This window comes from Rhinoraja longicauda, chromosome 17 (genome assembly GCF_053455715.1).
Source record: "Rhinoraja longicauda isolate Sanriku21f chromosome 17, sRhiLon1.1, whole genome shotgun sequence".
Taxonomy (NCBI): Eukaryota; Metazoa; Chordata; class Chondrichthyes; order Rajiformes; family Arhynchobatidae; genus Rhinoraja; species Rhinoraja longicauda.
Window position 1 is genome coordinate 22,242,199 of NC_135969.1, and position 17,489 is coordinate 22,259,687.

Genomic DNA, 17,489 nt, shown 5'->3' on the forward strand with positions numbered 1-17,489 from the left:
GGGTTTAACTGGATATTAAGAAATAAGTCAGTTTCTTGTTTAACAGAAAAAGCTGTGATTCGCAGCATTATCTCCTCTCGAGTCCAAGGAATCCAAGGTAAGACTTTCAAGCAGATTCTCTACCAGATCTGGATGTATATCAAATACTATCAAGGCGCACATAGATCTGCCAAAACTCCTTGTTATTACAATATATTTATGGAATGCAGAGATAATCCCTAAATTTATTTTCTGTACTGCAAAATGCTTTCTTATATCCTCTCAACTACACAATTACCCCCAACATGGTGTGAGCTGGCCCAGAGTTCATGTGTCACTAACAGAGTTTATCAGGCTGTTTGCCTCAGCTGCCTTTCTTCAAGCTTGCAATTTGGCCATCTTTTAAGGATCGCCATTGCCCTATCCCTTCTCAACTTCTTCCCTCATGACCTCACACAGCACAATTTGAAAAACTACCACCCCACCTGTTTCCTTTCCTTTAGGTTACAGATAATCCAATTTCATGTCCAATTTACCCAGACTCCTAGAATCAACTTTCCAATTCTTATGCAGAACTGAAAGAACTGTCTTGTAAATGGGAAAGCAGAATCATCATCTATGATCACCAAAGCAACACAATGAACGGTGGATTAATGAACATAGAAAACTACAGCGCAGGAATAAGCCCTTCGGCCCACAATATTTGTGTCAAACTTGATGCCAAGCTGGAATAATCTTATCTGCCTGTACATAATCCATATCCCTCCATTCTGTGCATATTCACGTGTCTATCTAAAAGCCATGTAAACGCCATAAAGCAGATAATCTGAAACGTGTTAAACTCAGTGTTGAGTCTGGTAGCCGGTGACATGCATAGTTGGAAGACAAAATGCCATTCCTCAATCCCATTCTGAGTTTGACTGGGACACCTGAGGAGACCAAAGTCAGAGAAAAATGCTTAGAGATCTGAGGCGATGCAGGTGGACTGATTGAAGGTGCTCTGCAAAAACATCTGGTGAACTGTTTATGAATCATTTCCTCCTGTTTATAACTTCTCAGTTTGATCCTTTGTTATTTGTCTACTACCATCACCTTTTCATTTTAACTCCCGAACATACACCTTACTAATTGTTCTAATCTAATCTCCCTCTCCCATGGCTCTACCTCCCTCTCCTTCTCTGTTTATCTGACTTTTATAGAATCATAAAGCGTGGAAACAAGCCCTTCAGCCCAACTTGCCCACACCGGCCAACATATTCCAGCTAAATCAGATTAACGATCAAGGATTATCAATTGGAGACATCTACTCTGTTTCCCTCTCCAACATGCTGTCTGACCTTTTTGACTACTTCCACAATTCTCATCTGTTTTCAGATTTTGAGTGTTCCTGGCATTTTACTTTTGTACCTTGAGCAACACAGCAGTTCAGCGATTAGCAGGGTTCTGCCTCACAGCTCTAGAACCACAGGTTAAATCCTGGCCTTGAGTACTGTCCAGGTGAATTTTGTACTTTTTCATGACCACACGGCTTTCTCCTGGGTGCTCCAAGTTTTCTCTCACATGCTGAGGCCATGATGGTTGATCGGTTAATTGGCTGCTGTAATTTCTCAGAGCGCAGGTAAGTGGTTGTAGAAATGGTGATGGAGCAATGAATTCAAATGGAAGAGGAAAAATGGGTTTAGTGCAGATGGGTCTTGATGTTTGTCATGTACACAGTGGATTGAAGGACCTGTTTCCATGCCTCTTTAGAACAAATGGGGTCAACTTACTAAAATTTATTAAAAAAGCAGATTGGCACATTTGCGCTTAATGATATTTTTCTCTTGTTAAAATGTATGATCGAATTCCATGAGGGAGATCCTTTTAATTAAACTGCACTGCAATATGAACTGTCCACATTAAAACAGTTATCTATAGAATGGATCTGCACCTGGATGCAATTTGAAATGGCACCCAACTCAAGGACAAATGGACATGGGCAATGAATGCTGACCTTGGTAGTGATGTTCAAATCCCCACTATTAACTTATTTTTAAAATTCTGTCTGGCAAGTTTTCCTAAATAGGGGCACACAGAAAAGTAGTAACAACAAAAGCACTATAATTTTACAATTCTGTCAATATTCCTTAGCTACTGCAGAATGAGACCTGAGAAACGTCTTGGCATCATTGCCATCACACCTCTACTGCTAAACTGCTCTTCTGCAAACACTTCCACACACCAGCATTAAGATTTCCACTCTCAATTCATAACCTGTGATCTTGCTCTATGTTCCTAAGAGGGGACTCAACTGCTGTCCTGTGCCTCCACAAGAATCAGTTGGTGAACAGCTGGAATGCTGGGCTGCAGAGACTCTTTCCCACGATACATGAACCTTCTCACTGACACCCACACGAGCAGCGATCCAGAATTACAACATGATCCAGGGAACTGGAAGACTGACAGATGATCTAATTAATTAGTTTAAGTAGTTCGCACTTGGTGTAGTTGTGAGCCACAGCATCTCTTGCTTCCCACTGCTCTGCATCTGTCACACTGTTCTTCCCAAGTTGGTATTTCCATTGATCTTCTGCTAAGTGGCTTTACCTCTCACTGCTATTAGGGTGAGGAACGGCAAGGCAGTTCAGTTCAGATAAGTCGAGGTGTTGAATTTTGCAATGTCAAACTTGTGTAGGGCAGGACTTTCACAGTGAACTGTGGGGCCCTGGTTAGTGTTGTTGAATAGAGGGATCTAGGAATACAAGTACATAATTCTCTGAAAGTGGTGTAAGAGGTGGACAGGACTTTGGGCATACTGGCCTTCCTCAGTCAGGGAACTGAGTAGAGACATTGGGACATTATGTTGCAGTTATACAAGACCTTGGTGAGACCGCATTTGGAGTATAGAAAATATGTTATTAAACTTGAATGAGTGCAGAAAATATTTACGACAATGTTGCCAGAACTTGAGGGATTGATTTATAGGGAGAGGATGAGCAGAGTAAACTTCATTCCATAAAGCATAGGAGTCTGAGGAATGATCTTATGGAGGTGTATAACATTCTAGGGACATAGATTGGAAGCACATAGCCTGCCTCCCAGGATTGTATAATCAAGGATTAGAGAGCATAGGTTCAAGGTGAGAGGAAAAAGATTTAATAGGAACCTGAGGGGCAATTTTTCCACAAGGAGGGTGGTATGTATATGAATGAGCTGCCAGAGTAAGTAGTTGAGGCAGGTACAGTAATAACATTTAAAATACGTGGACAGATACATAGATAGGAAAGGTTTAGAATGATATGGGTCAAACATGGGCAAATGAGCCTAGTGTATATGGATATCTTACTCAGCTTGTACGTTAGAATGAATAGTCTGTTTCCATGCTGTATGTCTCTATGATTCTGCAAAGGGTGCCGATTTACTCCGTGAGATTCTCTTTCTCAAGGCTCATTCTAAGGATGTGGATATCACGAGTAACACCAGAATCTATATCAAATTCCCATTCTCTTTAACATAAATAAAGAGCAGAGTGATGCAGCTGCAGCCTCATACTGCTAGTGACACAGGTTGAATCCTGATCTCGGGTGCTCTCCCTGTGGTTTATACGTTCTTCCTGTGGCCTTGTTAGTTTCCTCAAGGCTCTCTGGATTTCTCCTGCATCCCAATGACATGCTTGTTGGTAGGTTAATTCTCCCCTGTGAGGAACGGCAAGGCAGTATGTAGGTGAGTGGTAGAATCAGGGGGATTTGATGGGAACGTGGAAAAGGATTAAAATAGGATTAGTATAAATTAGTATAAGATCCACCGGGTGGCGCCAGCAATGGCTGCCTCGCCAACAATCTGTCCTTTCCTTCTTTGTGTTTAAATAGTATGTGTTAAATGTATGTTTTTAGTGTTCTTCAGCCTGTTTTATGTGGGGGGTTGGGGGAAACATTTTCTAATCTCTTACCTCGATGCAGATGCGATTTTTCTTCCATGTCATATCTCCATCCGCACTGCGGCCTAACATCGAGGAGTGGGCGGCCTTCGCTAGAGACCGATTTCGAGAGCTCCACCGCGGGTGCCTTCAGGACTATAACATCGCGGAGCCCGCAATCCCTTTGCCAGGGATCGACCTCGGAGCTCCAACGGTGGGTGCTTGCGGACTTAACATCACGGAGCCTGCGGCCTCTGGTCAGAGACCGACATTGGGAACTCCAATCCGCAGGAGTTTCGACTGCCCCGACGCAGGAGTTTCGATCGCCCCGTCATGGGAGTTTCCATTGCCCCGACATGGGAGCTGCGACCGCCGGCTGCGGGAGCTTTGATCGTTCTGATGGATGGTTTGACTGCCCCGACCGTGGGAGAAATAAAGAGGAAGAGGATGGACTTTTTTGCCTTCCATCACGGTGAGGAATGTGGGGAATCCGCTGTGGTGGATGCTTATGTTAAGTTTTATGTATTTGTGTGTCTTGTTGCTTTTTTTTCGTGTGGCTGTATGGTAATTCACATATCACTGTACCTTAATTGGTACATGTGACAATAAAAGACTTTGAAACCTTTGACCTTTGATGGTCAGCAATGACTTGGTGGTCCTATATCTCTATGACTCGATTCCTAACTGCCAGTGAATCCACTTCAGATCATAGTTAAAAATAAACTGTGTTATTGGTGTAGAAACATGGGACTGTAGATGCTGGCTTACAAAAAAAAAGACACAAAGTGCTCAAGTAACTCAGCGGGTCAGGCAGCATCTCTGGAGAACATGGACAAGTGATATTTTGGGTCAGAACCCTTCTTCAGAATGATCAGTCTTAAAAACTGTTCTGAATCTGGAGATAATGGTTCTCAGCTCCTATACTGTCCTGACCGTAGCAACAAGAGAGCGTTATGACACTTCCATAACTGCATATTTCCAGTGGATAAGCAATCAGTGGTGGGATTTTTTTCCTTACAGGTACTGCGACCAACTGAAGAGTCATAAAATTGAGACAATTAACTCAAATTACTATCACTGAACTGGCCTCAGCTGCATACTGAGTTAATAAGATGGGCTGTTGAGGGAGAGAACGGGCAGGCTTCATAGTGATGGCCAAGGATACCAAACTTGTCATCACGACATGACTTTAACGGAATAAAGTTCTCAAATCACCTTGCCGGAAGGCGAAAAGTCAAAAGTTGACAACAAGCAACAGAAAGGAAAATGTTATCAAAAAATTGAGAATTAAGATGCAGCCATTGCAATCACAGTGGAAAATATTTTTTTCATCTAGCATGTGTCCACTACAAAAACACCATAGGAGGCAACTGCAGTGGTCAGCATTGCAAAAAATTTCCATTACCAACTTTATTTTTACATAATCTCAAATAAATGTGGTGACATTGAGGGCTAGATGGTAGCAATATTAAAGCCAGCCAAAACCTCCTGCTCCTGACTGCAATCCTTTGGGTTTGACTTCAGTGGTCCCTGTTTGGGGGTATCACCAAAGAGCATCAGACTTGCCCCTGGTCTTTCACAGCCTGTGGGTCCAAACTGAGTTTATACAGCTGTGCATGGAGACTGGGCAGCAGGCTGCTGCTGGAACAGCTGTAATCCAACGTGAAGAAGGGAACTTCTTCTCAAGGGAAGCAGAGTGTATGAGGTGCAGCAGCCAACCTGCACTCAGCAAGATGATAGCAATGAAGTAACGTGTTACTTCAAACAACAACGGTACAGAGTCTGTGGGGCAATGGCAGGGGATTGCGATTAGTAAAGTTATGTCCTTGATAACCAGCACAGGCATGGTGGATTGGAGGAGACAGAGATCCCTCCTGCCCTTGGCCCTCCTTGGTTTTCTAATCATTCACAACCCACTGAAATCATAACTGCACCCCTCTCACTCTTTAATTGCGCTGCCATTGGGGTTGTGCCTTCAGCTATCAAGACTCTTAGCTCTGGAATTCTCTCCCTAAACTTCTCTTCTTACCTTTGAAACACTAAAATGAAATATTTTACCATTTTTGGTCACCTGCCTTAACAGCTCTGTTGCCCAATGGAAGCCATCAGGAAAATAAGTCACTGTCTCTGGTCAATGCTTGAGAGTGCTGGGGCAGCATAGTTGGAAATTACCAGATGAGTAGAAGAGGGAAGAATGACCAGCGGGACATTGCAATATTCAAGTCTGATGTGACAAAGACACAGTGAGGGTTTCAACAACAAACCAGTTGCTGCATGGGTAGAGTCTCGTGATGTTACAAATCATGCAGCCAATCCACAATGCTAACTAGTCATGCTAGATCTCCAATGTGTCACTTGCATCATTCCGACCAGCCCACAGCAATTAACATACCAGATAATACACAGTCTAGTCCCCCAAGGGCCTCCACCAGCGACTCCACCGCCCACCAGCGGGCCTCAGCCATCGCCTTACCTGAGTCCCAGGCTCAGCACCAGGCCCACCGTCTCCACGATGTCGACTCCCACACCACATGGTCTAACTGTGCTGGGTCCTACTGCTCCCCCCTCCTACAGGGAACCTCAGTGGGGGTTCCACTGGTTCTTTCCCTTCCCCTTTTAACCAGGTGGCCCCAGCTACTCCCCACCCATACAATAGTCCTCATGCCCCCCTCCTCTCTGAACACCCACCAACCCCCCACCAGACATCACCTCGGCCTCCATCTATCTACTCACCTGCCTTCCTCCGACCCCAACCACCACCCTTGCTGGGTGTTCACCATCCCCTCTGACCTCCCCCTTTCTGATACGGAAAGGTCTGTCCTCAGCAGAGGCTTCACCTTTATTCCCCTCCGCCCCCAGCTCAGCGAGTTCCGGGTCCGCCTCGATGTAGAGCTCTTCTTCCGTCACCTCCGCCTCCGTGCTTTTTACTATGGGAAGGAGTCCTCACCACCCAGTGATGACCCCTTCTCCCATCTCCGTCAGACCCCCTCCTCTTGGACTCCCCCGGATGGCCCTCTAACTTCTTTAGACCTTTTCATTTCCAACTGCCGCGCGGAACATCAACTGCCTTAACTTTTCCACTCCCCTTACTTACTCTAAGCAACCCCCCCCTGAACATAAAGCCCTCCGCTCACTCTGCAGCAACACCGACTTGATAAACCCGCCAACAAGGGAGATGCCGTGGTAGTCTGGTGCGCTGAGGCCAGGCGACAACTCTCAGACACCTCCTCCTACTTATCCATGGACCATGACCCCACAGACGAGCACCAGACCTTAATATCACACACCATTTCTGATTTTATTACTTCCGGCTCTCTGCATTCAAAACCTTATCGTTCCCCAGCCCCGCACGGCCCGATTTTATCTTCTCCCCAAAATCCACAAACAGAACTGTACTGGCGGACCCATTGTTTCTGCTTGTTCATGTCCCACCGAATTAATTTCCACCAACCCCCATCCTATCCCCCCTAGTCAAATCCCTCCCTACCCATGTCCAAGACACCTTACATACTCTTCGTCTCTTCAACATCTTCCGTTTTTCAGGACCCCCTCCCTCATCTTTATCATGGATGTCCAGTCACTCTACACCTCCATCCTCACCAGGAAGGTCTTAAAGCCCTCCGTTTCGTCCAACTAATACTCTCCTCCGCCTAGCAGAGCTGGTCCTTACCCTCCATAACATCTCCTGCGACTCCTCCCATTTCCTCCAAATCCAAGGCGTAGCTATGGGCACTCTCATGGACCCCAGCTATGCCTGCCTCTATGTACGGTACTTCAAACAATCACTGTTCCAGGCGTACACTGGGCCTATCCCCGAACTCTACCTCCGCTACATTGACGACTGCATCGGTGCTGCCTCCTGCACCTATGCAGAACTCACTGACTTCATCAACTTCACATCTAATTTCCATCCTGCACTCAAATTCACTTGGGCCATCTCTGACATCTCCCCACTGTTTCTGGATCTCACCATTTCCATCACAGGAGGCAGACTATTGACCAACATCTACTACAAACTTACTGACTCCCATAGCTATCTCGGCTACACTTCTTCCCACCTGCTTCCTGTAAAGACTCTATCCCCTACTCCCAATTCCTCCGTCTACACCGCATCTGCGCCCAGGAAGAGGTTTTCCATACTAGATCATCGGAAATGTCCTCATTCTTTAGGAAACGGGGGTTCCCCTCTTCCATCATAGATGAGGCTTTCACTGAGGTCTCCTCGATATCCCGCAGCTCCGCTCTTGCTCCCCATCCCCCTATTCGCAACAAGTACAGAGTTCCCCTCGTCCTCACCTTCCACCCCATCAGCCGTCGCATACGGCATATAATCCTCCAACACTTTCGCCACCTGCAACGGGATACCACTACTGCTCACATTTTCCCATCTCCACCCCTTTCTATTTTCTGCAGAGACCGTTCCCTCCGCAACTCCCTGGTCAACTCGTCCCTTCCTACCCAAACCACCCCCTCCCCAGGTACTATCCCCTGCAACCGCAGGAGATGCAACACCTGTCCCTTTACCTCCCCCCTCGATTCCATCCAAGGACCCCAATAGTCTTTCCAGGTGAGGCGGAGGTTCACTTGCACCACCTCCAACCTCATCCACTGTATCTGCTGTTCCAGGTGTCAACTTCTGTACATCAGCGAGACCAAGCCCAGGCTTGGCGATCGTTTCGCTGAACACCTCCGCTCAGTCCGCTTTAACCTACCTGATCTCCCGGTTGCTCAGCACTTCAACTCCCCCTCCCATTCCCAATCCGACCTTTCTGTCCTGGGCCTCATCCATTGTTAGAGTGAAGCCCAGCACAAATTGGAGGAACAGCACCTCATGTTTCGCTTGGGTAGCTGACATCCCAGAGGTATGAACATTGACTTCTCTAACTTCAAATAGCCCTTGCTTTCCCTCTCTCTCCATCCCCTCCCCTTCCCAGTTCTCCCACCAGTATTACTGTCTCTGACTACATTCTATCTTTGTCCCCCCCACTCCCCTGACATCAGTCTGAAGAAGGGTCTCGACCTGAAACGTCACCCATTCCTTCTCTCCAGAGATACTGCCTGTCCCGCTGAGTTACTCCAGCAGTTTGTGTCTACCTTAGATTTAAACCAGCATCTGCAGTTCTTTCCTATAATCACTGCTGAAATACTGGAAGCAATCAGTTCCTGGCAGACCATCCACTCAAAATTCATGCCAGCCAATATCAAGAAAAGAAGTGGATATTCCAAAGAGCTTTCCAAAATATCTTTGAACTCTAATCAGTGTTATAATGCATGAAAGGCAATCAGTGAACGTACAGGACTTAACGCATCAATACCATATCATACCTGACATCCAAGGCAATGCACTAATTAAGTAAGAGCAAGTGTTTTTTTTTCCTGTCTGTTGGTTGCTTGGCTAAGATGCTGGTTGTGTGGTCCTTTGCTTAGGCATGATACATTGACCACACTTCAAAATTGCTTTTCCAGCTCATGCCCTACAGTTGTCAAAAATACATTCAAAACGCACTTTTTTCCATGTTATTTGGCATGTTGGTAATTGTAGGAAAGATACAAGCCTGGCTTACAGCCAATACACAGTACTTATTATGCAAATTAACTGCCAGCACTTGAAATGCTCGTCAACACACATTACCTGACATATCTCACAATAGAAACAACAAAAGACATACTGATAAGGCATGACCTTGTAAAGTCCCAGATAACTCTATAGTCAATAAAGTATTTAGAAGCAGAGGCACTGTTAAATTTCAAGGATGACAAGTGATAAAGATAGAGCACATACCACTTTGAGCTGTTGAATCCCGCTGACCTGTCGGACTACTCGGTCTAGTTCCTGTTCAATTCTCCCAGCCCAGTACTGAATCCTAAGCAGAGAGAAACAGAAAGTTATAATAGCACAGAAATGAAGTATGCAAAGCTCTGTCATATAACAATCAAGTCAAGTCAAGTCAATTTTATTTGTATAGCCCATTTAAAAACAACCCATGTTGACCACAGTGCAACAATCCTCTCAGTTTTTCACAGAAAAGTTGACAAATGTTGACGTTCAAAGTTGCACTAAATGTTGTACCTATATTCTTTATCTGTGCATTGTGGATGGCTTGATTGTATTAATGTACAGTTTATTCTTTGACTGGATAATACACAAACAAAAGCTTTTCACCGGCACACGTGACAATAGACTAAACCTAAAGCTACCATACTCTGAAGAACTGGTTCCAGTATTACAACAAAACTGATAACCATCACACAAGTTAAGCACTAGATGATCAAACTACATTATAGTGCCACGCACCTCAACCAACACATAATTTCAGCACTATTAAATTCCACTTCTATTGAAAAATCCATTTATACCCTTCTTCTGAAGAAGGGTTTGAACCCAGAACAGTACCTATCCATGTTTTCCAGAGATACTGCCTGACCACCGATTAGGAACCTGTCCCTCCCCCTCCCCATCCAAAGGCAATAGTGGGACTAACGGTTTAACATTGCTCATTCAGCACCATAAACTATGTGTATGTTTATTCTCTACTCCAATTTTTTCCACATAATTCTTCATTTAAATATCTTCTTGTGGCGCGTCGGTAGAGGCCCGAAATAAAGGCAAGGAGCCAGGTATTTTGGGGGCGTTAAGGTTTTAATAGTCGGTTATCAGACGGGTCGAGTCTGCCGGAATGGCTTCGCGCCCAAAACCTTGTCCTTATATCTCTAGTACCGGACCGCCCCCATTGACTGGTCCATTCCCGTGCCGAGGGGTCGGTAGTGGTATGGCCCGACCCTTGGGAGCCGCCACATTCTCCCTTTTACCTTTTGTGTATCCAACCTTCATAGAAACACATCAAAATGGCAATAGCACAGAGTAACAAGGGCACAGAATGTCCTCTAGCTGGGGAACCTCTCACCCAACTGGAAGATATGCGTCTCACAATGCCACAGACCCAGATTCCATCCTGACCTTGGATGCTATCTGTGTGGAGTGTGCATCTTGTCCCTGTGGGTTTCCTCTGCTTTCCTGCCACATTGCAAAGATGTGCAGGTTCGTAGGTTAATTGACCTCTATAAATTGCCCCCTGAGTGTAGGGAGTGGATGCAAAAGGGGGGAATAACATAAAACAAGTGTGAATGTGTGACTGATGGTCGGCGTGGATTCAGTTCGGCCGAATGACCAGTATCCATGCTGTATCTTTCAACCAATCAATCAATTGTTGTACTGAATGTCCAGCACTCCAGAACACGCTGCGTCTCTAGCTAAGCTGTTCCATTCTAGCTACAATGCTACTAACTGTTTGACTATGTGCAAAATTGCCCAGTTATATCCTGTGATCCAAAAAACAGAACAATTCTCTCTGGGTAATTACCAGTTTATTCTCAATCATTAGTAATGAAAAAAGTTATTGACCGACTATCAGGAAGCATTAATAAAACACTCACAAAATCCAGTTTGGGTTTTGTCAGGACCACTCATCCCCAGTTCTCATCATGGCCTTGGTCCAAGCAAGGACTAAAGAATTGAATTCCAGAGGCGAGGTCACCATTCTTGACATCACAACAGAATTTCAATGATTTAGCATCAAGGAGCCCTGGTAGAACTGAATTAATGGACATCAACACATAAAAGACTCCAGCAGTTGGAGTTAGACAGCCGATAAAGGCAAATGTTGTTGTTGTTGTTCGTAATCCCAGCACCAGGACATCACTGCAGGAGCTCCTCAGGGCAGTGTCTTGGGCCGAACCATCTTCAGCTACTTCATCAATGACTTTCCTTCCATCAGAAGGTCAGAAACGGGGATGTTCAGCGATGATTCCATTGACAACTCCTCAGCAAAATAAGCAACCCATGACTGAATACACCGACACAGTAAAATAAAAACCAACGACAATGGAAATACTCAGCAGGTCAGGCCACATCTGTGGGAAGGGAAACAGGTTAGTGTTTTTGATCGAAGTCTCTTTGGCAGAACTGAGGCGAGAGAAAAGAAACGTTTTAAGCGGCAATGGGGGATGAGGATGGAGGATGTCTCTAATAGGATAAAACCTTTCTAAATAGCTTATCCTCATGATCTCCCTGGTTTTACCCTATCACCCTTCCCCACCCTTCCTACAGCTTAACAAGCCCTTTCTGTTTCCTTCCCAGTCTTTGACCTGGAACATTAACTCTCTTCCCACTGGTGCAGCCTGAGTATTTCCAGCTTTTTCTGTTATTTTACATTTCCAACAAATGAATTTTGTTTTATTTTCAAGACTTTGACAATATTCAGGCATGAGCAAAGAAAGGTAATGATTGTGCCACAGAAGTGCCAAGTAATGACCACTTCCAACAAGGGAATTGCAAGCCATCTGCTCTTGATACTCAACAGTATAAACACGCTGTGCCCACAACCATCTGGAGGTCACCATTGATCAGAAAAACAATTGGATCAGGCACGTAAATAAGCTGTATCGCAAAAAAACCTGCAGATGTTGTAAAATTGACATAAAAACAGAAGTTGCTGGAAACATTCTGCAAATCTGCTAGCCTCTGCGGAAAGCGAAGCAGAGTTAGTGTTTCAGTTTGAAGAAACCTCATCAGGTCAGGGCATCCTGAGTGACTCACCTTCTGCCCCAAAGTCTTTCCACCATCTATAAGGCACGTGTTAGGAACGCAACAAAATACTCCCCACTTGCCTTAATGAATGCAACTCCAACACTTGTCAAGAAGCTCAACACCATCCTGTAAAAAGCAACCATTTGAATTGCATCCAGTTTAACACCCTACGCATTTGTTTTTTCCACCATTGCCAGCCATGAGTGCCATCTACAAAATGCACTGCAGTTAGTCTCCCAGACTAGGTCAAAATCACCTCCAAAACCATGACCTCTACCATGAGGACAAAAGGTGCAAGGAATCACCACCACTTGTTGCAGGATGTCCAATCTCTGATCGGATGAGGGTTCTTCAAGCTGAAATGTTAACTCAACTTCACTTTCCACAGATGCTAAATGTTTCCAGCATCTTCACCTCGGAGTCACACACATCCTGATTGAAAATATGTCATGGTTCCATAATTCTTGGAACTCCCTTCATAATATTGGAGGAAATTGGCCTTCAGCCAACTGACATCCATGCCAACCATCAAGCACCCATTTTACACAAACACGACCTGTAACAATTTAATTCTCCCCACATTGTTACCAACTCTCCCAGTCACCTGCACATCTTTGGGATATGGGACGTAGACCATGCAGTCACGGGGAGAATGTGCAAACACCATACAAACACCATCTAAGATCAGGATTGAACCCGCGTCACCAGGAGCACATTCACCAGAAGGATAACAGCTGTTTAGAAGCCAGCTCGCCACTACATTCTCAAGGCCAATCAGGGTTGGGCAATGAGTGCTGGCCTTACAAAGTCTAAATTCAAAACATAAATAAATAAAAAATGAATCTATATTATTCAGTCCCATGTTCTTAACGCCTTCTGAGAAAAGAAAGTTTCTTTTAAATTTCCTATCTGATTTCTTAGTGATTATTCAGCCACTGTAATTTTGCTTTTCTCAAAGACGTACAGGTATGTAGGTTAATTGGCTGGGCAAATGTAAAAAAAAAAATTTTAATTGTCCCTAGTGTGTGTAGGATAGTGTTAATGTACGGGGATCGCTGGGCGGCGCAGACCCGGTGGGCCGAAGGGCCTGTTTCCGCGCTGTATCTCTAAATCTAAAAAAAAAAATCTAAATCTAAAAGTAAAGCTATTTCTGTTTGTAAAATGTTTTTAAACTGTTTATTCTTTAGAACATCTCCCTGGCCATGCCCCAGAGGTTTCAAGAGAAAATCATTCTCTGTCCATACTTCCCAGTTACACACAGTTCTTCTCAATTTCTTTTATAACGACCAGTATCCTTGCTAATTCTATTTTGTTAAAAGTAGTGATTGCAACTGGTGTTAGCATTGGTTTATTGGTGCCAAGTGTACAGAGATAGAGTGAATAAAACTTTTGTGTACTATCCAGGCAGATCTTACCATACATGAATATAATCATACCTTACAGTAATACACCGGGTCGTGCAAAAGAGAAAATAAAGAGTGCAAAAGAGAAAATAAAGAGTGCAAAATTTAACTACAGAGAAAGTGCAGCAAAACATCTCATATTTCTTCATGACATGGATGGAGGCCATTCGACACAGGCCAATGCTGGCTCTCGTAGCATCCCATTCATCCACTTATTCCCCAATTTGAAATGCACTGCCTGAGAGCGCAGTGAGGACAGAGACTCTACATTTAAAAAGTATCTGGATGAGCACTTGAATTACCAAGGCATGAGAGACTACAGACCAAGTACATGGGATTAGTTTAAATGGCTATTTGATCAACACACATATGGGACAGCAAAGTCTGTCTTTGTGCTGTATGGCCACACCTGCGACATGTTCAAGGTAGTCAACAAGACAGGTCAGGCTTTTTCAGTCATCCTGTCAGTTGTGTCTATGTTTTAAATTTCCAGCTTCTTTTTTTTCTCCTTTACGAGGAATTCAATAATTTTTTCCACCACCGAGTATAGGCTGTGCAGACATTTTATAAATCCCATCGTAATACAAGTAAAATGTGAGCAAGTTATGAAAAAGAAATTATTCCCAAATAATTATTTAAACATGTATCTGTATTTTTTTGTTTTTCTTACTAAAAATCTATTTAACAAAGGGAGAGAATTTCTCCTGACCAAAGGTTTTATCCTCTGAGATTGAGATAATTTAATTTTTCATCTCTTTATTTAGACATCATTATTTCTCAGCATACCTTTTGATTCCATAATTATTCCGCATTAACTAGCTAAAAGTCTGCATCGTGCCCACTCCAGGAATCACCCTCTAAGTGGATAGAATCATGTGACTCCATAGAATGACTTTGGGTGTCAGTGGTAGCTAGGGTAGAGCGGAATCACCAGCATCAAGTGTGGCACTGTTGATTGCGTCATAAACAATGAACTTTACTTCAAATTGCCAATGCTAAATAAATCTTCTCAAGGCAAAACCAATCTGAAAATTCATCTTTAAAACCTGAGGTGAATCTGGAAATTTGCCTTTAAACCCTCAGGTTCACTCTGAGATAAAGAATAGCTAACTTGGCTTTCAGCTCTTGTCAATTAAAAGGTCCCAAGAATAGCCATTCATTGGCAGCACAAAAAGAAGGCATGGTCACACTTGCCAGACCAAAGAATGGAGAACGATTTACACCTAATGTTATCCCACCAATCAAAGGTGCAAGACCCAGGTAATGATTGCTTTCTATGACGCAGTTAAGAAAGGAACTTCTGAATTTGGAGATAATGGAGCACAAGTCCTTCACTTAATACAATCCAGCGCCTCTCAGTCTGACTTTCAAAGCTTCCTTCAGGGTGCTGCAAACCCAGGTAACTGTGACACATCGGTTGAACTGCTGCCTCACAGCATCAGAGACCAGGGTTTAATCCTGACTATGGGTGCTGTCTGTGTGGGGTTTGTATGTTCTCCTTGTGACTGCATGGGTTTTCCCTGGGAATTTAGTTTAGTTTAGTTTGGTGTATTATTGAATGTTTAGTTACCTGACAACAGCTGGGAAGAAACTATCCCTGAATCTGGAGGTATGCGTTTTCAAACTTCTGCACCTCTTGCCTGATGGAAGAGGGGAGAGAGAGTGACCAGGGTGAGACTGGTCCTTGATTATGTTGGTGGCCTTGCTAAGGCAACATGAAGTGTATATAGAGTTCATAGAAGGGAAGTTGGGTTACATGATGCTCCTGGGTTATGTCCACAACTGTCTACAATTTCTTTGTGATCTTGGATGGAGCTGTTCCCAAACCATGCTGTCGTGCATCCCGATAAAATGTTTTCCACGGCACATTTGTATAGGTTGATGAGGGGTGTTGGGGACCTGCCAAACTTCCTCTCACATTCCAAAGAAGTGCAGGTTTAAAAATTAGCCCTAATGTGTAGTACATATAACTAGGGTACGTGTGATCAATGGTCGACATGGACACAATGAGCTGAAGATCCTTTAGCTGTCTCTCTAAACTAAACTCAATGACGAGAGTGCAGCTTTTGAGACTTAGCTGAGCTTCCATGGTCAATTTCAATTTTGTACCTCACTGTTTAATCCTGAGCTAATACAGGACTTCCTTTGCCAGCCTTCGAACTCTGAACCACGAGCAGAGTCAGAATAAACCAAAATCACCCAGCATCAGGCCTGTGCTGCTCCATAATGGAGCCGCAAAATGTAATCGCACACTCAAGCTTTGCTGCATAACCAAGAAGCCTTGTGCTCCTCACTCACACTCATCCAAGATCCTTAATTACTTCATTTTCAGATACTGGCACCTGAAATTCAGTCACCTAATGCTATTTTATTCAGTTTTATGCAATTGACTGCACTCAGCCTAAAGTGTAATAATAATTTTCTGGTAGTTTTCCATGACTTCAGAAATTGCACCAAGAGCCTGTTGAAATTGTGCACCTGACACGATGTGATCTCTACCTCAGCGGATGATATCACTCACTGTGCAATGGAGCTCTGTGGTAAAATAGACCAAACTGCCCTGAGACCAACTATCATTCACTCTCAGATCAAAGAAAATACCCCCCCCCCCCACCGAACACATCCTTCATCCTTTATCCTGCTGGACACCCTATACCCGACCTACCCTATTAAACCGGCTACCAGATCGCCAAGCCCAGCCACTGAGACTTCACCTTGTCTCATCCCTCTCTGTTCCAATATCTGATGTACAGTCAGACCCTGTCTTCATCACCCATCCTACCAACCCCCCCAGTCGCAATCTGTGAGGCATTCCATTAAGGCTCACATTGGTGTGAGTTGTAATTTTTTGAATACGGATATCTGTTCTTTTGGTAAGGATATAGCTTCTCCTAACTTATTCTACCACACCCTCTCAAATTTCAAAACCTTTATATGGTCCCATTAGCCTTCTGAGCTTTAAAGAGAAGCAAGGGCCTTCATGTGGCTGCTGGTTCAGTTATTTTTCCTCTAGCCAAAGTGCATCATTTAATGGTTGCTTCCGCCTCCTGCATGTCTGCGCGTTTCATGAGCATCTTCATGTCTTCCTTCTGTCCATATCACTATTTACTGCACTGCCACCTTGTATCATTCATAAACAAAGATGAACATTCAATGCCGTGTCATTTTTGCATAATATTAAAAGCAATAGTACATTAATGGTCTTTAGAGATCTCTACAAATTCTATCCAATCTGAAGAGCGCTGATTCGCATCAGTGTTTTACTCCTATTCCCTCAGCAATTATGTACCAAATCACTGCTCTGCATTGTCTATAGGATCCACCTAGTTCCAAATAAACTACACAATTCTTCACCAAATACCTCTAAAAATTCATCATCTTTTCTCATTACTATGATTTTGGCCACTGATAAAAATAAGAAAGATAAGCCCTGTCTGCACCCTTTAATGCAAGCCAGAAGGACTGTGCCCAAATCCAGAACACCAGTGAGTTGTAATTTTTTGAATACGGATATCTGGTCTTTTGGTAAGGATATAGATTTGGTAGGGATATAAATTAATCACACTTGGACAAGGCTCCCAACTATCTTGTCATGGCTACCATTGAGAGTCTTTCAAATGATGTA

General features: G+C 43.9%; 1 protein-coding gene across 3 annotated transcripts in view; it reads right to left on the bottom strand.

Moving 5' to 3' along the window:
• cacna2d2a (calcium channel, voltage-dependent, alpha 2/delta subunit 2a) overlaps nt 1-17,489 on the bottom strand; it is a 353,483-nt gene that overhangs the window by 288,529 nt on the left and 47,465 nt on the right. For all 3 annotated transcript variants that reach the window (XM_078414334.1, XM_078414335.1, XM_078414333.1), the window contains exon 2: nt 9,657-9,738. In XM_078414334.1, coding sequence (XP_078270460.1) covers nt 9,657-9,738 — 82 coding nt within the window. The remainder of the gene's footprint in view (nt 1-9,656; nt 9,739-17,489) is intronic.